Source organism: Drosophila virilis, chromosome 3 (assembly GCF_030788295.1).
Source record: "Drosophila virilis strain 15010-1051.87 chromosome 3, Dvir_AGI_RSII-ME, whole genome shotgun sequence".
In the NCBI taxonomy this organism is placed as follows: domain Eukaryota; kingdom Metazoa; phylum Arthropoda; class Insecta; order Diptera; family Drosophilidae; genus Drosophila; species Drosophila virilis.
The window spans coordinates 11171093-11196050 of NC_091545.1; the positions used below are offsets into that span (position 1 = coordinate 11171093).

General features: G+C 41.5%; 2 protein-coding genes across 18 annotated transcripts in view; one reads left to right on the forward strand and one right to left on the reverse strand.

The window, feature by feature from the left end:
* Positions 1-1374: 1374 nt before the first annotated feature.
* Diap1 (Death-associated inhibitor of apoptosis 1) lies at positions 1375-13870 on the reverse strand. Of its 3 annotated transcripts, none has more exons than XM_032434498.2 (2): positions 13682-13870; positions 1375-3168 (listed from the first exon to the last, which is right to left on the reverse strand). In XM_032434498.2, exon 2 carries the CDS (start codon positions 3119-3121, stop codon positions 1751-1753), a length of 1371 nt encoding a protein of 456 aa, XP_032290389.1. In that variant the 5' UTR covers positions 3122-3168; positions 13682-13870; the 3' UTR covers positions 1375-1750. The 3 variants fall into 3 exon arrangements, with proteins under 3 accessions (XP_032290389.1, XP_002047130.1, XP_070063944.1); XM_002047094.4 differs by lacking the exon at positions 13682-13870 and adding an exon at positions 9228-9624; XM_070207843.1 differs by lacking the exon at positions 13682-13870 and adding an exon at positions 5475-5496.
* Positions 13871-14463: 593 nt separating this feature from the next.
* The window catches only part of Mbs (Myosin binding subunit), a 38224-nt gene continuing 27729 nt past the window's right edge, over positions 14464-24958 (forward strand). For 10 of the 15 annotated variants that reach the window (XR_011416449.1, XM_070208451.1, XM_070208445.1 and 7 more), the window contains exons 1-2: positions 14465-14631; positions 15385-16392. Coding sequence is in view for 13 of the 15 variants with exons in the window: in XM_070208451.1 (XP_070064552.1) it covers positions 16138-16392 (255 nt within the window). In the remaining 2 variants the exon portion in view is untranslated. Of the gene's footprint in view, positions 14632-14659; positions 14968-15384; positions 16393-24958 lie in introns of those variants that run through there. The other 5 variants (XR_011416450.1, XM_070208439.1, XM_070208441.1 and 2 more) reach the window with 4 other exon arrangements.

Sequence of the window (24958 nt, forward strand, 5' to 3'; positions counted from 1 at the left end):
ATATGAATGCAGCCAACTAATTGAAATGCGCTGCAAACTTATGTCTATGTTGAGATTCTTTCTTGAAATGCCAAAACACTTTTCGCCCCACAACATTCAACTGCAATGCACTCGCTTGGCCTGGCTTGCTGCTGCAGTTGAATGAACTTTGCATTTGGGGCGAGTGCGCAGCGATTAAACACGGCCACAAGCCAGCTGATAACAGCTTACACAGATCCCAGGCCGCTTGCTAATTGAGAAACGCCAGTTGCTTTGTTAACTGAATAAACTCGCTGAAATGTTACTCACTTTGTTGATAATTGTTGAAGAAAGCAAATAAACGATTTGCTTGTTCGCCGCACGGTTCGAACCAGCAACTTTCCAGCTGCGGCTCCGGCTCAAACCTTAATTCTTTTTTTAAGTTTCTTACGCAGCTGCCCGTTGTTCTGAGTATATTGCAAGCTTTCAATATTTTCACATACAAAATGCGGGCTAGATTAGAAATTTAGCCAAAATTGTGCATCTGGCAAATATTGTTAGACACGTGCAATGATTGGACTTCATATTTATTGAGCCTTAGTTTCGAGTTTTGTCTCAGCTGCTTTTATGGCAAATGTTTTAATCGAATGTTCCTAGTAAAAAAGAAATATTAATTGGAATTCTGAGTCATATTACCTTCTAGTCATATTAGCTTAGGTCCCTTTTAGGGGAAACCTGAACGTGTACCATATGAATAACAATTTTGTGGTCCAACTGAGTCAATATCCTGTGGTGAACATAACAACTTTTCAGAATAATAAACCATTTATAGACTTGATTGTATAAAATAAAGTTTATGTGTGGTGGCTAAGCACGGTGTTATGCGAGCGTTCCTATCGAATAGCTTACCCAATGCATCTAATAAATCTTGATGCAGATCTAGATTCCGACCAATACTCAAGTAATACTCGTGTGCAGGAATCGAACGCCTGGAAATGACTAACGAATAGATTTCTAGATTTCTACGGCACTCAAATCTCGAGTAATAATAGAATCTGGACAAAGCACAGCTTTCTTTTCTCAGATCCTCAGAACTCTATGCCAGCCAATTGTCGGCTAATATGAAACTGATCTGCATGTTGGCTTGTGGGCAGACGCCTCCACGAATTCCCAGCCAGTCTGGCCCAGGCCATGTGGGCGACGCGTCGGCGCCTTTGTTGGGTTTTCTTATTTTTCTATTTTGTTTAATTGGACACGTAGCGGCTAAAGCGACTGCAACGTAAATAAAAACAACGGGTTTTGTTTTGTTTCCATCTGAAGTAAAGAGCTCTATAATATGTTATTTGTTTATACATAAATACTGTATTATATCATAGAATTTATAATATTAATAGGGGTAGAGAGAACAAGCAAACGTACAGTGTGCATTTTTTCAATGTATTTTTTATTTGTGTTAAATTATAAAATTTAATTTTATATACTTCAATGTACAACGATATATGTGAACGCGTTGTTGTTACTTAAAGCATATGGGATATCCAACTTTATTAGTTATATATATATATATTTTATATTTATTTATATTCTATTCTTTACATTTTATGTGCGCGTGTCGTGTGTGTGTGTTGTATTTTTTGTGCAACGGCCAGCCAAATTGTGGCCGACAATCCAGCTGGCCGTTACCCACTTTTGGGCTTGTGTGTTTGTATATTACAGCGGCCGGGTTGGGCCGCGCTGGTGGTGGTGTTGGTGTGGTGCAGACGCGCAGTGGTTAGGATGGAGTCAATGCCATTTAAGAAAAATATACACGCATGACATCGGTGAAGGGTTTTCGGCAGAGCGGGCACTTGGTTACGGATGAGGCGCACTTGGCGCATGCCACCACATGGCCGCAGGGCAGAAATGCCGTATTGTACTCGGCCGCATAGCAAATCTTGCAGAGCTTCTCTTCGGGCACGGTCACGCCGCCGGCTACACTGGCCAATGCGGCACCTTCTGGGCAACCCTGTGCCAGTATTTTGTCGTAGATGCGTGCGGCACACGTGGGCGCCACATCGTCGCCACCTGAGGCGGCGGAGGCAGCTGCAGCAACTGTTGCTGTAGTTGCAGAGGGTGCAGCCAGAGCATCTGGAACCGGAGCACTGCTCAGGGAATCGACGCTTGGACTTGAACTGTGCTGGCTCGCCGGCTGTTGCTGCTCCTGTTGCTTCTCGACGTCTGCTGCTGCTGGGCCTGCTGCTGGCTTGGCGGCCTGCGCTGCCGCGGCAACCGCATCGATGTACAGACGACCCTTGATGAGCTTGACGAAACGGCACTGGCTTAGCCAGAGCGCATGCTGCTCCCAGGGCTCGTCGTTGTCGTCCCAGTCCTTGAGCCCGCCGCCGCAGCTGAAGCAGCGCACGCGATCCCCGACGCCAGTATAAAAGAAACCCGCCTCGGCGAGCTGCTGTGGCTTCTGCTTCATGTTGCGCGGCCAATCCTCGAAGCTGCGCAGACGCGCCGACTCGATGGCATACTCTGGATACTCGGGAAAATAATTGCCACCATTGCCGTTGCCGGCGGGCCGGCTGCACGGCTCCTGCATGCCCATGGGCGAGCCAACACCGCCGAGTCGTAAAGGCGGCGAGGTATTCACGCCCGTCGACTGTATCGACTGACGGCCCTCGGAGTAGGAGTTCTCGCGCACATCCAGGCCGGCTGTATCGTTGGATCCGCACACATCATAGCTGACGGGTGGCAGTATGCGGTCCAGTGCATCCGCATTGATGGGCACATTGTTGGTGTTGCGGCGTCGCAGCAGCGGGCAGTTGGGCGACCAGCGCAGATGCTCCTGAACGGGATGATCTTCGCGCTCCCAGCGACCGATTTCCACCTCACAGAAAAAGCACTTGACCTTGTCGTCCTCGTTGGTAAAGAACATGCCCGTCTGTGCCAATGCGTGCTTATCCAGCCAGGACAAGGGCCAGTTATCGAATGTCCTTAAGCGCTCATCCTCCCGATTGTATTTGTCATTCATTCTGTTAACGAAGGCCTTCAACAGCTGCGTGGCTGTCGTGCTGTTGTCCACCTGATCCAATGTTGTTGCTGTTGCTGTCGTTGTTGTTGTTGCCGTTGTCACGGATCCATAAGGTATATACCTTGGCGGACTTGCTACATTTGCCATCTTGATAAAGTGCTTACTGGAGCTATGCTTTGTTGCTTTAATTCCCACTGTAAAGAACAGAAAAGAAAGGCACATTAATATAGACTCAAAGCTAGATAACGCTATCGGTCGGATAGGAGCAGAGGCGAGGAGTACCTCTGCAAATCAATAGCGCCACGTTTAAATGTACTTTGCACTATGGCTAGGTTGAAAAACCGAAACGCAGTTCAAGCAACTGAAACTGAGGCGGAGGCTGATGCCACAACAACAAGCTTTAACTTTAACGCACCCCTAAGCACTGTGTAGCATAACGTTCTCTCGCTCGCACCAGTGGCAAGTCATTGGCAAGGGTGGTTTCTGGGTTTGTATCCTGAAATCCTTGCAAACGTAGCGTATCGTACGCAATCTTACAACCGCGAGTTGTTGCTGCAACTGCGCCGATGCGAATCTGCAATAGATGGGCGATGGGCATCATCCACAGCTGGTCGGGTCGTTTCAAAAGTAAGATAGTACTTTGGACTAAATGTGTGCTGAGTGTGTGATGAGCCGGCGACAACAAAGGCAGCAAAATGCCAATTTTACGAATATCGTAAATAAATAATAGTTAAAATAATTGTTCAAACAACAACAAGCTGATAGTGAAAAGCGTTAGCTTGAAACAAAGCGAACAAAACAGAAGATCAAGTGCCAAAGCAATATAATAGAAATTGACATATATATTATATGGCGATTGTATAAAGCATATTGTGCTTGACATTTTACAATTGTCCTAATCTAAAGGGAATTGCATTATTAACGAAAATGCTTACTTATTTCTCGGAAATTGCAATTTCTATATGCCCTTCTATTCGAGTACTTAAAGTGAATATGATTTACTTCAAAGGAAATTCGTATTGTTCAATTTCTAAAATTTCACCTTTAGACTTGCGAAAGCAATTTAAAATAATAATCAGTTCAGTGTTGTGAGGCGCATTCGAACGATAACGCGTGCGATTCAATCGATTAATGCAAGTGTGTACACACACACATATGCATAGAAATACACATATAGATATGTCTAAACGATAGCTTTACTTATGCCATCGGCGTTGAACTGTTTCGGTGGTCTTTTTTCATGTAGTTAAAGAGATTGTAAGCCGTTTTTCGACATTTACTTCACGGCAGGCGATTCAGCCGTAAGGCATGGCGGAGGGGGGCAGGAGGCTAAGCAGCAGGCACGAACGCCGTGTCGGGACTTTGTACAAAGTCCAAATTTAAAGCCAAGCCACGCCAAGCCAGGCCGCAAACCAGCCAAACACGCCAAACAATTGCAGCACGACGGGGCAACGACTGCTGTTGAGGCAGAGGGGCAAGCGGAGAGGGACGACTCTGGGTGGTTGGTCGGTTGGGTTGGAGCTGAGGCTGGGGCTGGGGCTGGCGGTGCCAAGCACTCGTCGTGCAGCAAGCAACTCTCGTAGCCGTAGCCGTAGCCGACTGTGAGAAAGTTTTAATGGAATGCAGTCAAACGACTTTATGGCGGCAGCCGCAAGCAGCGCCCCACAGCATAAAAAAAGCAGTGCAGCATAAATGCAGTGACGAGTGCGCTGCATTGGCGAGCAGCGTGCGAGACTGGGATAGCAATAGGCACCCAAAACCATCAATGGAAAAACAACTATGCACGTACACACACGCACACACACACACACACACACACACACACACACACACACACACAAGCAGGCTCCACACGAATGCACCGCTTGGGTGCAAAGAAAGAGTGCAAAAAAAAAATAAAAATAAAAGGAAACAAATGCGCACACACCAAATGCAAAATAAATAAAAGCATAAAACAAAAACAAAAGCACAATTGTAAATTACAAATGCCCGACGCTGCGCTGCTGCTAGGGTTGCTGCGCGTTCGGCAGAGATTGCGCATTGTTTTTGAAGTGGAGCAACGACGGGCAGCAGTAACAGCAGCAACAGCATCAGCTTGAGCAACACACACACACACACACAGACAAAGATGATAGCTTCGAGATGCTGCTGGCTGTATGCAGCAGTTTCTGTTGTTGTTGTGTGCGTTGCTGCTGCTGCTGCTGCTGATGTTTTGCTTCAATTGCAAATGCACCGTTGTTGTTGCTGCTGTTGATGATTCTTTTTGCCAAGTACAAAGTGCAGAAGCTTGCAATTATAGCTGTTTGTTGTTGTTGCTTTTATTGCTGCGGAATGCATGCCCATTAACAATTGTAATGTAAACGCTTTGGCATTTTGTTTCTTTCTTTTTTAAAATGCACTGCTTTTAGCAGGAAATTCAAGGAAAAGTTCAATGCAATCAGCTCGATAGTGTTGCCATATGTCAAGCATTTGCATTTATCATGTATGAAAAAACACTTACCAGGGCTGCATTAGTGCACTCTATTTTAACGAAACTCGACGAAACAATACAATTGAAAACTCGCAAGTGTTAAGCGCTAACATAAGTGAAGTTAAAAAATAATATAAAATAACTAAGCATATGCCGTGAATGCGCCTGAGCACAGCAACAAATGTGAACTGACAACGTTGAAGCATCTATAGGAAAAGGGCCTCCCGGGCGCATGAATGACATGAGAACCCAGAAAATACCAAAGTGGAAAGACACACACACACGCACACATGGAAAGAGTGCAAAGCAAAGAAAAATCATAATCAAAGGCCAGACAGCAACAGCCCAGGAGGCAAGGCAACAAACAGAGACATAGAGAGGAACAGTGCGCCCCATGCAACAAGCAAACCGAACGAGAACCCAACGAGGCGCGCGCATTGGAATGCAGTCGAACAACTTTTCTACAAACTCTGCGCAAAATGCAAACAAAACAACAACAACAACAAAAACAACTGGAGTTGGCTGCCGCGGCTGGTTTTCTGATTGGAAACCAAGCTAAACACTATAAAGCTGGGCTTGGGATTGGAGTTTCAATGCTGTCTTGTAAGTGAAGGTAACCGCCAGCCAGCCAGCCAGCCAGCCAGCAAAGGTCTCTACTCTGTATGTGTGAATGCTTGCGTGTGTGTGTGTGTGTGTGTGTGTGTGCGAGTGTAACCTCAGACTGTGGGAAACTATTATAAACACTACCATTCTTTTTTCTTGGCTCTTGTTGTTGTTGTCTTCTAAACTGAGATTGGAATGCGGTGATACCAGATACGAAACGAGTGGAGCAACATGAGCAGCAACAGCAGGCAGGAGAGGAGCGAGAGAGGGGGAGGGGGACACACAAGCATGAGTCGTCGTCACGCAGAACTTGAAGTAGCGAAGTGGAGGACATGGGGGGGAGATGATGCAGAGACCGACGCCAACACACGCACACACACACACACGCACACTCACAAAGAATATGATGTGTGCGTGTATGTGCGGTGTCCTTCCAAGAAATGCAGCAGCCAACAATAACAACAACTAAAACAAAAACAACAAGAAGAACAAGAACAAGAACGAGAACGAAGCGACCGCCGACGACGCCGTCGATAATAATAATAAAATACACAAGATGCTGGCTGACTGGCTGCCTGGTTGTCCGTGTACTCAAAGAATGCCCAACAAAGGGCAATATCATCCGTAATCATAATAAATGCGCTTGAGCCGACTGCAAGCCGCTGAGGAATGCATTAAAGCGCAGCTTGGCACCCGCTCTCTCTCTCTCTCTCTCTCTCCCGCTCTCCCGCTCTCCCTCTCTCGCACATTGATCGATTGCCCAAAATCCTAACGGCGGCTCAGTTCAAAGACCCGTCGCCATTTCCACAGAAAGAAAATTGTTCTTAAACCCAAAGTCAAGTCGTGCTGTGTACTGTGGCATCTCTCCTACTATCTGGCTGCCAGCATCTATGAGACTTGGAATGCGGGTACCCTCTCATGAAAAACACAAACACACACAGATACAGACAGACAGACACACACACACACACACACACGCTTTAAATGCGCCTCGTTAGTGTGTGGAATGGATGAAAGGTAGTTTTTCACGCGGCCAAGACTCAAAGGTCGTCTCGCATTCGAGATGATTCAGCCTAGAAAATTCCGGGAATTCCAAAGTAATTTTCCTACATCTCTGCTGCCATTTGTTCTTAAACTTCATCTGCTTCTTCTTCCTCTCATTTATATCTCTTTCAAGGGCCGCCGCGCCTCGGTCCAGGTCCATTCATGCTGATTGCCGTCACGTCTGTTGGCGAGATAGCAAAAGGACAAACAAAAGACAATACGAAATCTTTAGAAAGACAAAAAAAAAAAAAAACCTACTTTAGAGAACATTTCTTTTCGATTTTTGGGCTCTGCGTGAGAACTGTTTATTAACGAAGTTATCTATCGTTTTATTGGTGAAAAGCGTGGAAAATCTACTCAGCATTCAGTTGGATAAATAAACGTAGGCGTTGTTCTACCAGGCACCACCATCACCAGCAGGACGACCACCAGAGTCGGCCCCTTCTTCTCCTCCTCCTCCTCCTGTGCTCTGTGTGTAGGCGTCGTTGTCGACTGGGTGCGGGTGTTTTTCTTATTGTTGTTGTTGTTGTTGTTGTTGCAGCAATAACAATAACAATCAAGAGTTGCTCAAGTTGAGCTGAAAAAGCTCGAGTTGATACTTTCTCTTTGTTGCTGTATTTTGCTTCTTCTGCTTCTTGCTGCGAATTGAGCGCAAGAGTTCAAAGCAATGAAGCATAAAACTGCAAAAGTCTTTTGTGAAAAGTGGCAACAATGCAGCGAGAGGCAGACTGGCCGCCTTGGCCATGGCTTATGTGTGTTTTGTTGCAGAGTGAAACGCGGCGTACGCATGAGTGCACCACTTCCGTTGCGAGCGGAAATTACGAACAAAGCAAACAAAAAAAATTACTCAAATACATATGCTCGGTCTGGCTATAGGGATTATGTGTATGCGTAAAGGAAGTATGTATGTATATGTATGTATGCGGACTCATCGGATGTAGTAAATAGTGGGGAGCCAGCAGAAACAACGCGTCATCAACTCACAAACTTTGTTTATTATGATGAATGATGATCTAAGCTAGCAGAAAGAGAGATAGACAAAAACTACTACACACATAGAAGGCAGGCAGCAGTATACATATGTACATAAATACGCAGCACAATTAATTTAATTAGAACAAGATATACAGCCGAGCGAGCGTGTGTGTCATACAAGTTGACCTTCTAGCCTGCAAAAAAATTGGGCAACATTGTTTTGCATTTTATAGTCATCGGTTAAATATATAAATATATAGATAACAGCGCCAAAAATGGCGTACTCGAAAATTCCGACGAAAACAAATAAGTCTGACATTGTGTTCATTTCAGAATCCCTCTCTCAATTACTCACACACTCTCTTCCATAGTACTGCGAATATGTTGATTTAAGCGCCAGCAGCGCTGATATCATTCACAATGAGAGCTTGCTAGGGTTGTCATAGTTTAAAAATGTTTGCATGAAACAACTCGAAAGGCAACGTAAACAATGTGTGTCATGTTTTGGTTAATTTTAATGGTAAACAAATTGCACAAAGAGCAATTCGTAATTATAAAAACAGAAATTTAGTAAACAAACTTTTAAGAAATCAACAGCAGCAGCGTTTAGCAACTCTGCAGCCGCCATCTTTTTACGAATACGAACTCTTGCCTCTTGGCTGCTGAACGAATGTGCGAGAGCGAGAGACCCAAAACGGGAACAGCATAGCACAACCGGCAAAATTGTCAAAAGCGGTTTGCGCTGCATGCACATACTGCAATTTTTTATTGAGATATACGTTTTATGATTTTAACACTTAAATTATATAACTTTACATATATATAGACATTATTAATTGCAGCCCTTAAACGATTATATAATTAATATTGATCTATTAAGCAAAATGATTTTGTAAGTTTTGTCATGTGCACAACAAAATACTCGACTCGCTTGATTGTGTGCGCGCGTGTGGGGTTTTATATATATGTGTGTGTGTGCTGTGTGTGTTGTAAGCTGTAGCTTTAATTAATGTACATTGTGCAGGCAAACAACATACATACATACATAGATGAAAAAAACAGCTTTAGCTTTGTGATGTCACGTTTTCGTTATATTTTTGGGGTTATATCTAAATTCAGGTTGATTTAATATTATGCCTTATAAACACAACTTCTGCTCACCTTGACAATTTTTCTCTTTTTGTTGAAAAACTCAAGTTCCCCTGATACTTCTTTGTGTTTTTGATCTATTAAGTTCTATTTGGGTTCGAGACAAATGTATATTTCTTTTCACGGTATTGATTTTTCTTTTCCGAGCGACGAATTGACGTTGACGGAAAACACACAAACACAGAGACGCAGATGTTTCTGTATTTATTTGAAATTTGTTGCTTTTATTGTTGTTGTTGCTTTTAAAATACTACCAATATCACAATTTAGTTTGAAGACCGCAATACCGAAATCAAAACACTTTTCTTTTTGTAGTTTTTTAAATGCATAAATTAAGTGCTTAATATTGTAGCGCTTGCGTATCCATGGCTTCTTTACTATTCGAGCTTCGTGAGCGAACTGAAAACGCCGAAGCGGCGACAACCGAACGAGCGCATACACAAACACACACACACAGCCAGACGATACGAGCGACAACACTTGGCGAGAGCAACCCCGTGCGAGCGTGCACACGTCGGGCGAGGGACAGAGAGAGAGAGTGAAAACATATATACATATGTATGTTCATACACACGCGCATACATACAGATGGTACTTGGAATTTTTTTCATGCATGGTTTTGGTTGCACTTCTTGGAACTTGCAATTTTGTTAATTTGTGAAAGAGCAAAAACATTTAAGTGATATTTCAGTAAAAACTATTGCCATTATGTGGCTGGCATCAGAGTGTATAAACATAAAAAACAGATGTACATGCATGCATGCATACATACATACATATGTATGTATTGCATACATACAATAAGCGGGTTGCCAGCCAGGCTCGTTTTGCCCACAACGAGCTGGCATCACAATGACGCCCCCAATACACCACGTACAACTTCTACTACGGCCAGTATTAGTACGCAAGATGGCGTATCGTACAACCGTACACGGAAACTCTGCACTACGGTTATCCTTTTCCAACCAGCAGCGTCGTGCGTTTGATGCCTCGGCTGCAACTGCAACAGTCGCAGGATCATTGATTTTTGCCACGGCCAGAGCATGCGCCTGGCAAATTCATCAGGCTCGTCCACTTTTGACTTCTGGCGCGTGTCAATGCACCGTCACGACACGTCGTTGCAGCCCACCTTCCAGACGCAGAAGCCAAAGCCGACGCCGACGCTGGCAGCGCGTCGACAGCAGCTGCTTTTTTGTATATGTATGTATGTATGTATGCATGTATCTGTGTACATATGCGTTATGTATGCACATATGCTCCACTGCACTCGCTTACCTGTCTGGGCCTGACTTAAATTGTGTACATTTCTGTTTGGCAGCTGCAAATACTATCAATAACGCGATAGAAGTTAGGCACGAATCAACCTAGCCGAAGGCATTCCAGGCCCATTTTTATTTTAATGTCGATATCAGCAGCTGATAAATATGGGGATGTACTTATGTATGTATGTTTAGGATGGAAACTGAGTACATACATATACAACATACAGATGTATATGTGTGTACATACACATGTAAACATAACATAATTATTTAAACGTGTGCTTGCAAGCGCGTAAATCGATTACGATTATTATTATCGATATCCGATACGTCACAATTTAACGTAATCTTATCAAAGAAAATAATTTGTTTAACTTGTTTCTAGTCAATTTTCACTGTAAAACAATTTATCACGAAAGTATAATGAACAAGAAAGAGGTTCTATACCCTGAACCCTCTTCTTCCAACATCAAATGCATATATATTCTATTTTAGAAGCTATATGCCAAGTTTGGTGACTGTAGTAGCTCTTATTATTTACCAAAATTGCCCAAAAAACAGGAAATCGATATAGATATTTATCGATTGGAGTAAGTTATCGATTATAGGAAACAAACTCGATCTGCGCAGGCACTAGAAGCACCTACATTTAAAATTTCTCTCTAGCTCTTATAGGTTCTGAGATCCTTGCGTTCATACATACGGACGGACAGACAGACGGACGGACGGACAGACAGACGGACATGACTAGATCGACTCGGCTACTTTATGGGGTCGGAGATAGTTCCTTCTGCCTGTTACAAACATTTGGATTTTTCACAAATACAATATACCCTTACACCCATTTTGAATGGGTTCAGGGTATTACATATCATAGGTAAAAGCGGAAACGATTGATAACATCTTGATAAGAACTTTTACAAATATATTATTTCTGCTTAAAAATAAGTAAAGCTTATCAAAAATAATTAAAAATTGTATAGAGTCACATTTTATGACGTTAACTGCGGGTTTTTCTAAGTATAAACATGAAAGGAAATACCAGCACGTAGCGCCAAATAGACGATTGCTATATATATATATATATGCTGATAAAAGTTGTATATATGTGTGTGTAGTTAAGTGTGCATTCACTCTTTATAAATAAATACATCTAAAATTATCAGGCGAGGCGTCGCGACGCATTTTCCAAAAACAAAACAAGAGGCAGCGTCTAGACGCCTTTTGACAAGCCATGTAAATTTTATACATGTACTTGCATACATATATTCTATTTGTGGACTGGAAACAGCTTCAATTTTCATAATTTGCAGATTGGATTCAAGCACAAAGAGCACAGAAATCGCAACAGCCGAGCTTGGGGCAACTTGTGGTAAATGTTACTATAAAAACGGCCTTGCAAGGCCTTTTAAAGTTGTTGCACTCGCTTTTGTTGTTGTTGTTTTTGTTGTTGTTAGTCACCAACAAATACAAACACAGCGCGCATGCGCTCAGGTGTGTTTAGTAATTTTGTAAATTTTTTTTTATTATTTTTAATTGACAACCAAATGCAGCGAAACCAGTTTTGTATTTTATTATTTCTCTTTTATTTTTGCATTTGCTCATTGCGAAAAGGTATCAAAACAACAACAACAACAACAACAACAACATTGATTTGATTGCCTTTATTACAACATCTGCTGTGCTCCCTTTATGCAGCTTGAGGAATTACCTGCCTCAATCAGAGCAGGACCTAAGGACGTGTGCCAGCAGCTGGCCGCTGACACAAAAAGGATCAAAAGGTGCGCAGCCGGCGCAGCTGTTGTCAGGCCCGGTTTCTGTTGCTTGTTCAGAAATATGCTTATTGTGTGCGCGTTCCAGGAACGGGGCATAAGACGTTCGCCAGCTGCCGACTGGCTGCGCAGGATGCAGGATCCTTTGGCAACAGGCCGACGATCAATGCTCACGCACACAAAGGAACAGCTCACACAGATACACACACACACACACACACACACACACGCTCGTACTGACACATTAACAAAAACAATGCACGTAAGCAACCACTTGCGATCGTGACACTGCTTGCACAACTGCTTGAGTCACTGCTTGAGCAACTGCTTGTCTTAATACCAGCTGCTGTATTTAATACCAATGCTTATGCAGTATTAATAATGTACAGCTGTATTTGCTGGCACTTTTGGCACCCAGTGTCACTTAAGCATAATTTATCAGCTTTAATGCTTGCCAAATCAGTTGGAAAAATATATATTATTGTTCCAATCTTATCTCATATTGGTGATAAGATAAAAAACAAGCTGCTTGCAGCAAAATGGGCTAAATAAACAGGCCATAAAAGCTACATTATATTTTAAAATGTCGAAAGAAACAAACAAATATTTTGCAATGGAAATTTATTGAATTCTAATTGGAATTTTATAGATATATACAGTTGAAAAGAGACTCATTTATTTATTAACATGCCAAAGTTTTTCTCATTGTTTAGGAATTCCGCACAGATAAGCTGTGTAAGCCTTTTAAACAAGATAGTAAATAGACTTTTAACTAAAAGCATAAGCTAACAGCTGATTATACGACAAAAAACAAACAGATGGAATCGCCATTAGAAACCTGTGTTAAAGCAACAACAACAACAACAACAACAGCAACAATAAACTTACAAATCAATGCGACATTGGGCGGTAATTAAAAATAGGAAAATTCTAAACGAAACCAGAAAATACTTTGCGTGCACAGCAGCTGCACGGGAGGTGGGCAGGTGGGCGGCACCGCCTGCGTTGGGCTGCTGTCAGTCAAGCACCATGGCGTGGGCAGGGCCAGGGCCAGGGGCAGAGGGTGGGGAGGCAAGTGCTGGCGAGGCGGCATGAATGAAATGAGCTCAGCATCTCGCAGAGCGTTTCGTCATGTAAATGCAATGTAATGCAAGATAATATTACGCAAATAGCTGTGACAAAGCGGGATGGCAATAGACAGAGAGCAAGGGAGAGTAGAGAGAGAGAGAGAGAGAGAGGGAGAGGAAGGGAGGGAGGTTGGGGTGGGAGATTGCATGAAATTGAGAAATACGGTTTTGCGTGCGTTTTTGGCCTGCATGAATGAAGAGACGAACCACCCCCCAAATGCGAATATCCTTTTAAATGGCAACCACTCCACACACACACACGCACACACGCACACACACACGCACAGCTTATACTACGCACTCACCGACTTCATTCTTGCTGATATGATAGCATCTTATCAGGGAAAATTATTTTGGGAAAATTTCGCCAATTCACAAAGCTTTTGCCAAAAAGCTTTCGCTTATCTAAAAATTTGTTATTTTCTTTTTGTTACTTGATAAGTGAACAATTTGTTAATTAGAAATTTGTAATGCAGCAAACTGTTTTTACGACCGTTGGGTCTGAGTGTTGCGATGCGACTAGCGCTAAAAATTGTGCGGCTCGCCTAGCCCATTTTCCATGCCCCGTGCCCAAAGGTGTTGTTATTGCATAGTTTTGTTTTGCTTTCTATGGACGCAGCGGGATGGAACGAGAGCTACAGTTGAGCTATAGAGAACTGCGCAATATTTTTGGGCGGTGGTGGGTTTGGGGAGTGTGCGCTGCAAGGGGTAGCTGGCCAGAGCGGGCGAGAGTACATCTAACAGGGGTGCAGTCAAAAGTTTTACAAGATTTCTCTTAATCATTGGTTTAATTGTAAAAGAAGAAAACCGTTACGAAGTTGGAGTAGGGCGGCAAAGAAGTATTTTTGAATTTATGCCATGCAGCCCTGGTGCAGTGTTGCCCTAGCTGTTTACTTTCTGCCATGTGTACACACTGTTGCATAGCAGCGTCGCACCGAAAGACTATCGAGCGTACATGTTGAGGCAACATGTGGCGACACTCACAGTTTACGTTAACAGCTGCGAGCATTCACCAGATGCAGCAACATGTCACACTGACAGGGTCGCTCTCTTCTCTCCGTTTGCTCTGTCCCTCTCTTTCATCAGTTTCATTTTAACCTTTGTCGTGGCCGCACGGAATGGCACGGATTGGTGAACGAAATTAAATATCAAATTTATCCGAAATATGCACAATAAATTGTATTATTGTGCATTGCACTATCTAAGCGACTGAGCCCGAAACGGTGCCCACAATTTGCGCGTGCCGAGAAGCAAAGTAAGTGCGTGCGTCTGTGTGCGTTTCGGTTTCGATGCCGTTGTGCTGTGAAAAAGTTTTTACTGCAATTTATACATTTTTCTCTACGTTTGCATATGCGTGTTTGTGTGCTGCGCGTTTGCAAGTGTGTGTGCGTGTGGATGGAGCGCTGTTAAATGCCTTTACATAATTACGCGCTGTATATCTAGGCATTACAATTCGACGACATATCCATTATATAAAAAAAGGCGAAAAGATTGAGTGAAAAATATCGGTTTCCATCTTTAGTTGCGTTCTTCGTTCTATTTACCCGCGTACCGACGTCAGCGTCGCGGCTGTTGAATTTATGTCAAATTGGTAACATACACACACACGCACACACACACACAGTGTTGCATATTGCGTATGTGTGCTGTTGAAGAGCGAGTAAGAGAGAGAGAGAGAGCGCGCGCGCTTGGCTAAAGCAGAGAGAATAAGCGAGCGCGCGAACATACTTGCAATGATAAACAAAGTGTAAAAAACAGCAGCAACAAATGTTCCTTCTTTCTTTTCTATTTAATGCTCACATTAATACGTTCTTCTATGACACTGTGCGTGTATTGTGTGCTAAAATAAAAATGCAGTGCGACAACCCTGTGCTTAAACTGCATTCAAAATGCCAGCAGCGCCCTAGCGTCGCAGTCGGCGTCAACATCGGCAGAGCCCAGGCGGCAGTGTTGTGTTTTATGTCAAAATAATTTACGCGCAACTTTTGCCTTAATCTTTTCTTTGCAGAAGCAGAAGCAGCAGCGCGCAAATGGATACAATGTTTGTTTTTAATGTTAAGCGAAAACTAAGAATCAAAAAAGAAGTGTGATAAATGCCAACACGAAAATTGTTTTGCAAGCGTCTAAGAAAAACGGCAGAGAGAACGCGTCAGCCTGCATGCGCGCCTCTGTGTGTGTGCGTGTGTGTGTGTGCGTGTTCGTGTTCTTGTGCTTGCGCTTGTCTGGCTGTGTCTGTGCTCCCGGGAGCGTGTAAGTGTGTGCGTGTGTGTGTATGTGTGCAGTGAAGTGCAAAAGAAACACGATAAAAAAAAAAAACAACACGCCAAGCAGTTGCGCCCGTTTTAGCTGATAAAGCGTATAGAAAAAAAGTACAACAACAACAACAACACACAAAGCAGTAGGCACGAAACGAGTGAAAATAGAAAATTAATAATTAGCTAGAAGAAGCAGCAGCAGCATTCACACAGGCGATTTGTAAGTGATCAGTGCTAAAAAAAAAAAAAGAAAAAAAACGTAAATGAAAAATTAAAATAACAAATCGTGCAACTTTTCCCATAAATAGTGCAAATCAAAATTCTCGGTGCAGCGGCCAAATTTGTATCGATCGCACACAGCAACAAAAACACATACAAATACAACTACAGCTACAACTACAAATACAATAACAAAAGCAACAACAATAACAAATCGCACATCAGATTTTCAAACTGCAACTGTTGGCGCCTCAAGCGCCGTTATTTAATACCGCAAATCCGTCAAAATGTCAACAATGGAGGTGCGCAACAACTCGGCCATGATGAAGCGTGCCGAGCAGCTGAAGCGCTGGGAGGAGTCGGACACAAATCGCGCCGCCCCCACGCCTCGTCGCGAGGACTGTCGCAGCATCAAGTTTAGCTCCGGCTGCGTTTTTCTCGCCGCCTGCCTCTCCGGCGACAAGGAGGAGGTCGTCCAGCTGCTCAATCAGGGCGCCGACATTAACACGGCCAATGTTGATGGCCTCACCGCTTTGCATCAGGTGCGTATACTAACTACCTGACCCGCTTACTACCTTCCGACCACCACCACCACCCCCAGCGCACTCGCATGTGTATCGATAAGCTGTGAAATGTATAAATGGAGCACATTACGTCAGAGATTGCGAACACGCGACCCGAGCAGGAGTGCTAGCAGCAGGCGGAAAGAAGTGGGTGGTGGGGGCATTTTCGAAACTGTTGCGCCCAACCGAGCAGCGATGTCAGCGTCGCAGCTGGCGTCGACGTCATGCTACATATTTTTATACCCTGCATCTAATGCAAAGGGGCTTAATGGGTTTTTATGCAAATGTATGTTAGAAGCAGAGAGGCATATCCCATCGCATATGAGTTCACCTGAATATATAGGTTCCCATGTAGAAAGACATCTGTCTCAGAACTCTCCCCTCTTTAAATTTGGAGTATTATTATTACTCTATTATATACCATATGCAAATCAGGTTTACTTAAAACTATCGACAGCTTGTCACGTTTTTACGAGATTGACTAATATCGATTGTCAGCCTAGATAAACGTTAATCATAAATCGAATATCGTATATTGTATATCGTATATGAATCTCGTATATATGTTGCTTCTAGTACACAATCAGAAATCGTTTCTTCTCTCGATCACGTTCTAAAAGTTGTGGGTATATTCCCACGCCTTGAACTGATTACAGAGTATGTCTTAGTCGGTAACTTTGCGATTTCATTTGTTAAGGCGTATTTCGTGCTCTCGCTGCGGTTTCCAAAGCACCGCAAAAACCACTAAAACATTAACAAATACATTTCTAATGCAAGCCGACGATTTACAAGTCGAATGCTCGAAGCAACAACAAACAACAACAACAAAAGCAACAACAACAAACAACAACAATAGCAACAAACGGCAAAACGGCGCGAGCATTAAATAAGAAAAATACAAAAAATTTTCTATTTTTAAATGCCAAGAAAAATATACAATGCACACACACACACACACATAGACAAATGTATATAGTTTTGTATATAGAAAAGATTTTCGCAAAATCATTTTCATTTTTCTTTCGATTTCGTTCGTTTGTTCTTTAAGCCTTCGCATGAAAAATATAGTATATTTAAAAAAGAAAAAAAAAATTGGAAAAACCAAATTGAAAATCTGTGTAGAAATTTATTTCATGTGGCGCTTTTCAATGCAAACAAAAGAGCCTGCAAATAAAGACAATTCTCATGTATTTGAACTGAAAATGTTTACAATTCCACATGGGGTTATTTTTTGAATTGAATCTATGGAAAGTTAGTGAAAATATCAAAAGGAAGTCGATAACTGAATTTATTGAAAAACAAGGCACGCCGAAGATTTAATACCCTTGCAGAGGCATCCTCTTTATAATGCACAAAAGTACAGCGAAAATAATAGAAGTAAATAGGAAAATAATAGAAATGTGCCGAAAAAGTTTCTTCTACAAGAACTTACTATTCGAGCGATCGTTTCTATGCCAGCTATATGATATAATAGTCCGAAATAAATACGATTTTACAAAAATGAAGGGAGCATAGTGAAATATCTAAATGTCGTGTTTAATCAAAATATCTTAAAAGACCAAAAAGTTTTCCATACAAGAACTTACTATTCAACCGATCCTTGCTATGGCAGCTATATGATATAGTGGCCCGATGTCGATAGGAATTTGCATATAGTAAAACTAATCAATGCTGAGAGTTCGGCGAAGATGTCTTGAAAATAAAAAAAAAATGGTTTCTACTAGAACCTACCTTTCGACCGATTGTTCCTAAAGGTAATAATTCCTAAATGTTAGCCTATATTTTGCAGTCACTTCGGATTCCTATATGCCAAAGAGTCACAGTTAAATTCAATATGTGTGTCGACTTTTAGCAGCAACTGTCTTTTGAATGCAGTTAATTGATTTGAATTATGCTGCGCCCGCTAAGAGCCAAGAGATTTTCACCGTTTAGCCGCGGCGCACTTGTTAACCAGATGCTAATATCTACATAATCATCAGATATGGAGCAGCCTGTCTGACAGGTGGTGTCGGACGAGTGGGAGGGGGAGGGAGCGTTGGGGGAGGGGCAACTATAATTATAGCAAACTAATAACAATGGGAACTGTGCACAGTCTTGAATTACTTGCGGCTGTTGTTGCTGTTTTTTTTGTTGTTGTTAAACCGCAAACTGAATTTCTATTGCATTTTCTTATATGCTGTAAGTATTATAATTAATTAATTCATCGCTGATTTTGATGATCAAAGTCTTAACGCGAAGGCTCCGCTTGTGTGTGTGTGTTGGTTTTTTTTTTCTGCTGCTTTCTTTTTACAAGTGAAAATTGTTTGTTTCGGCTTTCATTCATAAACAACAAACACCTGAAGCCAAAACACCTGCCTCGGCCGTATTCAATGGCAAACCAAAACGGCTGCCACCTTCGGCTATGAATGATGATCATGATCATGATCATTATGATGATGATGATGACGACGAGCCACAGTCTTTGGGCAGGGGGTGTTTTGTTGGAGGTCGGAACTGTCCATCGCAGTGCGTTGACATTCAACTCGCCAGGGGGGCGGGTAAGTGGGGCGTGGTAAGACGACTGCAAAATGTTTTAAGCAAATTGCAATAAATTACAAATGTTTGCGTTGTTTACACATGTTTCACATACAGTTGGTATATATTCTATATATTTTATATGTTCCATATTTCAATGTTATTTCGTGCATAGTTCAAGGATAATCCGATTTTTATAAATATGCCGCATGGCCATCTACATTTATTATATCTCTGAGTGCTATAATTAAATTGAGCTGCAAACTAAATACGCAATACGCCAAAATACAAAACGTAAATAAATCAATTCTTTGCTGGTACATTCTAGGCTCAGCTTTGAATGTCTTAATTATTTTTTAAGCTAATCAACCTGGCTTAAGCTAAATGACAATATGTTTTAATTATCAAATTCGCATTTGAAACATTGGCAGCAGTTTCTGTTGCTGCTGCTCGAAACTTTGTTTTCAGCTTTAAAGCTGGATTCATATCCTCTAAACATAATCTCTTAATTCCATTTTGTCTTCCGCTGAAACAGTTTGTCATGCGCTTGCATGTAGAGGTATTATAATTTTGTCATGTAGTTTGTAATGAATAGAAGAAGTCTCCGTGACCCTATACGAAACTTTGCCATCAGTTACGAAACTTTGCCTAGAACTAGTTTGATCAGCCATTTAAACTAAGTTCTTGTAAGAAAACCCTCCATGCTGCTTATCGAACGAAGTCTGAGTTACTTCAGATATCTTGACAAGAAATCTATCAACTTTATGATATTATGCCGACTATAAAGCCATATGTCTGCAAGGGTATTCAGACTGCGTATAGAAGTTCTTTCTGGTTGTTTTTTACTTCGCTGCTCAATTTGATTGTCGGATTATAAGAACACGCGTTTGAACAACACTTGAAACAGTTTTTGGTCACATTATAATTAAGATGTCTTTAAGATTTGAGTGACATGTGCGCGTATAAAGTATAAAGAATAAAAGCCTTGAATATAATTTATCATAATTTGAATACGCGCTTATCTTAAATGCTGGCCAATTAGTTTGGGCTCCCATTTGCAATTGACAATTGGCCCAGACAGAGGCCGGTTAAATTGTCGCATAAATTAGCTAATTATTTTGTCAAGTTTTGCAAATTAAGCGATATCTCCACACGAATGCATAATATATTAACAGAATAATGGCAGCAAGTCATGAATCGTGATCGTTAGACGACGTGACCCCAAATCGATATTCGATGTGTGCTCTGCTCTGCTCTGCTCCGATCTGATCTGATCTGATCTCTCGTTAAAGTCCTGTCTCGGAAATCGCAGAGTAGTTTTTCAGTTGCGTTGCGTGAGTTTTTCCAAAAACAACAATAATAATAAAATAATATTGTTTTGTTGCTGTTGTTATTGTTAACGCGCTTTATTGACGTGTTTTGTAACCTTGGCCCGGTTCTATCTCTGCGCTCTCAGCAGCGGGGCAGACGGACAGACGAACGGATCCAAAACGCACAGACACACGATATGCGATATACACAACAGCAACAGCAACAGATACAAATCAAACATCCTCAAGAATTCACAGCGCGTGTTGCATGCGTATGTATAAATATGTATATATCTATCTGTATATTGATGTATATATGTATGTTTGGGGCATATAAATGGCTGCTGCGGCTGTGGCTACATTTGATTTGATTTATTTCTCGTTTGGTGTTTTACACCCAAAATAACAAACGATGCTGAAAATCTTGCGAATTGAGCTAACTGAAAAATCATTCTATGCGATGCGATGCGATGCGATCTAATGTGTCTGCAGCGTGTGTATGTGTGTGTGTGTGTGTGTGTGTGTGTGTAAAGAGTGCATTGCATAATACCATTTCGAGCAAAATCGAAAATAACAACAAGAACAACAACAACTGCAAAATGCACATATTGCCATTAAATTGTTGTACATTTTACAACTGCCGCTGGCTCCCAGTTCTCCATCTGATTGTATTATTTGAGCTCATTTTATGGCTCACACACACACACAAACATGGCTGTGGGGCTGGGGAAAACTTGTGAAAAACAAGAAGAAAAAAAATGGAAAATTGTTGTTGCCTTTAAGGCGAACAAATACACAGATTTATAACACAGAATGAAATTTGTGTACCCCGAACGTATTGAAAAGGGGTAAGGCAGGGTATATTGGTTATGCACGGACAGAAAGGCATCATCTAGTACAGCCAGTATATTTAGGCCAGGTCAACATGACGAGATGTCGGACTATATACACCGATTTTAATAAAAGTTGCAAGAACAAGCGAGAACAATCCCTGCGAAAAACCTTTCCAACAAACGACGGGTCTGTGTTTTTATATTTTTGTATTTGTTTAGAAGGCACCTAGAGTTTCCATCGAGGATATCTCCTAGGCCTGGCACATTCCGCCGACTTGTTTTTCTTTGCAAAATCTATGACGAAATATGCACAAAAATAGTTTTTCATGTATATGATCTGTATATAAAGGGTGGGTGGATCCACCGGCAGCGTCTTTTTGTGAATATTTTATTTATATGTCGCAACTAAATGCGGAAATGTGCGAGTCCAAAAATCGTAAAGCAAATCTTTAACGGTTTTTGCCAAAGTTCAGTTGAAATCAATAAAGTTTATACGAAAAACAGGTGAAAAGGACAGGTCATAAAGTTGCAAAGCCAGCCGTATGCTAAATATATATATGCTATTGAACTTGGTAACAGCTAAGCTTGAGCGAGATATAGCAAATGCCAAAAGCAAAGGAGCTGTATTTTGAGGAGGCTTTTAATTGCCTGTACTATATTTATCTTGTAGAAGTTTATGATTCGCATATATATTGATAATATTATATGTACATAAATCTGGGCAATTTGTGCTGAGTAATGTGGCCCACTCGCACATTCCAAACATTTTGCATAATCTACATAATCAGAATTATCATAAACAGAACTGCTACGAGAATTTGCCATGCATAATATAATATAATATAACAAATCTGTTTATATTGCCCATTTTATGCATTCTTCGCTTGTTAATCATGTCTAGGCATTTACTGTATTCCTTTTGAATCTCTTGGCACAGGTGGCTCTGCTCCAGTCTTTTGATTTGGCCACGGCCAAAAATCTATTAGTACACGTAACAGAAATAACGCGGCTGAGCAAAAAACGAGCCGAGTGAAATTAATAGACGCCGCTTCGCAGTTGGCGCCGCCTTTTTTCTTTCATTCTCTTTAATAGAATTTTTTTTTGGCAGCTAGGCGAGGGCGAGGCATTCAAGTGGCATAAAATACACGAGAACTTTCCCTCGAAAAAAAAAGAAACTAAAATTATTTGAAATTATGAAGGCTTGCCATAAGCCATAAGAACATTTTGCCATGTGCCTGGCCATTGTGTATCCAAAATGCGAATCTTTTTGTATATATTATATATAGTCGAGTAGTCGCATTGAATATTGGACAAGTGCCTTGAGGCTTCCGCTGCTAATTCAAATTGTTTTTAAAAATCTATACAAGCGAATGGTTCGCTTTGCCAGCTATTGCTCAACTGGTAATGAGCATTTGCTTAAGCAATTAATTAGATTTATATATAAATCAATTTCTTTAGGCATTAGAACTGAATAAATATAACCCATTTGTCGAGAGCATATGCCAAGTAAGATATAAAAATATTTAAAAAGTCCAGTTTTAGCTAATAAATCATTCTGTTAGCCAAACTAAAAAGTTTCGGGCATGAAACTCAGGCTTATGTACAGATTTGTTGGCTTTCACTAGATTTCTTAATAGTAATATAACAAAATATCACATAACCAAGTAAATGAAAACTGCTAGTGCAGCGATTAAGGATGAGATGCAAAGAGGAATTGCCAATTGGTCTTGTCCGACGATTAAGAATGAGGCGCAAAGAGGAATAACGAAATTTAATGATGTTAAAATGAATCTCTAAGGAGTACTATAACACAATATTATATGGTCATGTAAATGTCAACTTCTAGAGTAACAATTAAGGAAGACATGCAAAGAGGAATTGCGTAATGAAAGACGCTCGAAAGGTTATTAGCACACTGTATCGTGGAGTATGCTCTTCTGAACAACACTTCGAACAGAAGAGAGTTGGAAAGGATGCTGCAGCTTAGTGTACAAAGTGGGCGATGGGTTTTGTAGTTAAGCGGCTTGTTGCTGCCGCAAAGCCGTCTCAACAAGTTGCAGCTGATTGCAGCAATATGCGGCGTATACGTAATGCGGCGGGGTGAATAACATTTCACACAAAGACAGAGAGGGGGGCATAGAGATAGAGATAGAAGGAGAGGCAACGGGCAAAATGCCGCTCAATGGCGTGCCAAAAACAAAAGGCTAAACTTAGCATGCAACTCGTAGAGCGCCTTTTTCGCTGGCCAAGAAAAAATTCGCTTTCAATGCAATGAAAATAGCACAGAATTCACTGTGGCTATCGCTGCTATTGCTGCTGTTGCTGTGGATGTAGATGTGGCTGACATTAACACCAGACCAGAAATCAAAAGTCACAAATTGTCAGCCAAATAGCTCATGTCAAATTTTGCATGCCACAATTATTGTTGTTGTCGGGATGGTCACGCGTGGGCGGTCCGCCCATCGTCGTCGTCGTCGTCGTCGTCAGTTGGTCAGTTTATCAAAATTGCTCATAATTAATTAATTGGCTGCGTTCCAGATTTACAAATTGCTCACAGTCGCTGCCACCGTTTGGTTTTTGTATCGCCTCCGCCCGTGCCTTGTGGCCCGCGCGCCTTTTATGCGTTTTTACTGCGAAATGGAATTTGCTTTTGCATTTCCAAACCAGCAGACCCTTTTAAATTAAAACAAAAAAACAACTAAATTAACATATGGCGACTATAAAACAATCAAAAAACATACAAAGAACTAAAGAACATTTGAATTTAAATACTCCACATGCTTATCAACAGCAACAATTGGTCGACTGGGCATTCGCATTGGTATTGGTATTGGTATTGAGGCCTGAAGTTGTTGCTTTTTGCCCATCGAAAATGGGTGAGAGGGTATATTGGTTTTGTTCAAATGTGTGTTACAGCTTAAAATAGCTATATCGGAGAGACGATGATCAATATGTTGAGCTGAGTTCATCTTTCCATTCCGGGACATGCCTCTATAAACATAACTCGTTAGATATAGAAACAAGATACTACAAACTAAGTATTTAACTCTCTTATAGTAAATTCAGAATTTAAATATTTCACTTTATATACACATACTTTTGTCAGTCATTCTTAAGCCTAGCCTTAGACAACAAAGTCTTTTATAGAAGAAAGCTAGAATGGCAGTTGAGAGTATCTCTAAGTCGGACTCCCTCCAATGAGGCACTTCTGTGTTCTTCATTTTTTATTGTTAAGAATTCTTATCGCCATTTCACTGACTGCTAAGCGTCGCATTGTTGTCGTTGTTGCCATTGGGCGGGTTTTGTCGCTAGATAGCGGCGCATAGAAGCCGCTGTCGCCGGAGTTGCTCATGATGATATCATCGCCATCATCGGTTGTCGTCGTCGTCGTCGTTGTTGTTGTTGTTGTTGTTGTCGTCTTCATTGTGCATACGAGCGAACGGCGATGTCTTCGCTTCAACGGAAATCCGCATAAACAATGTTGTCCATGTGCCACGCTCAGTTCCAGTCGCAGCGAATATATGTCTCTGTATATCTGTGTGCGTCTGTTTACTTTAGCGTTTTTAGCAAGATAAACAGAAAATGTAGCAGAGCTATTAAAACATGGCACAATTACTTATACAAAAACAAGCGAGCGAGTATAAGAGTCTATGAACGGCAGTTGAACCCGAAGATGAAAAGAAAATTCCCACAATAGATATATATTGCAATGTATTTAGTAGATCTATAAAACAAGCCATTGGCAAACTGTAAACAAGGACATCAATTTATCAACTGTGAACAAAAAGTGCAAGAACAAAATTGGTTTAAAAGAGGCTTCAGTCAGTTATAAAGTTATTCATATTCCTTTCCTCAAATGAATTGATTTGAAATAAGAAGTTTAATTGA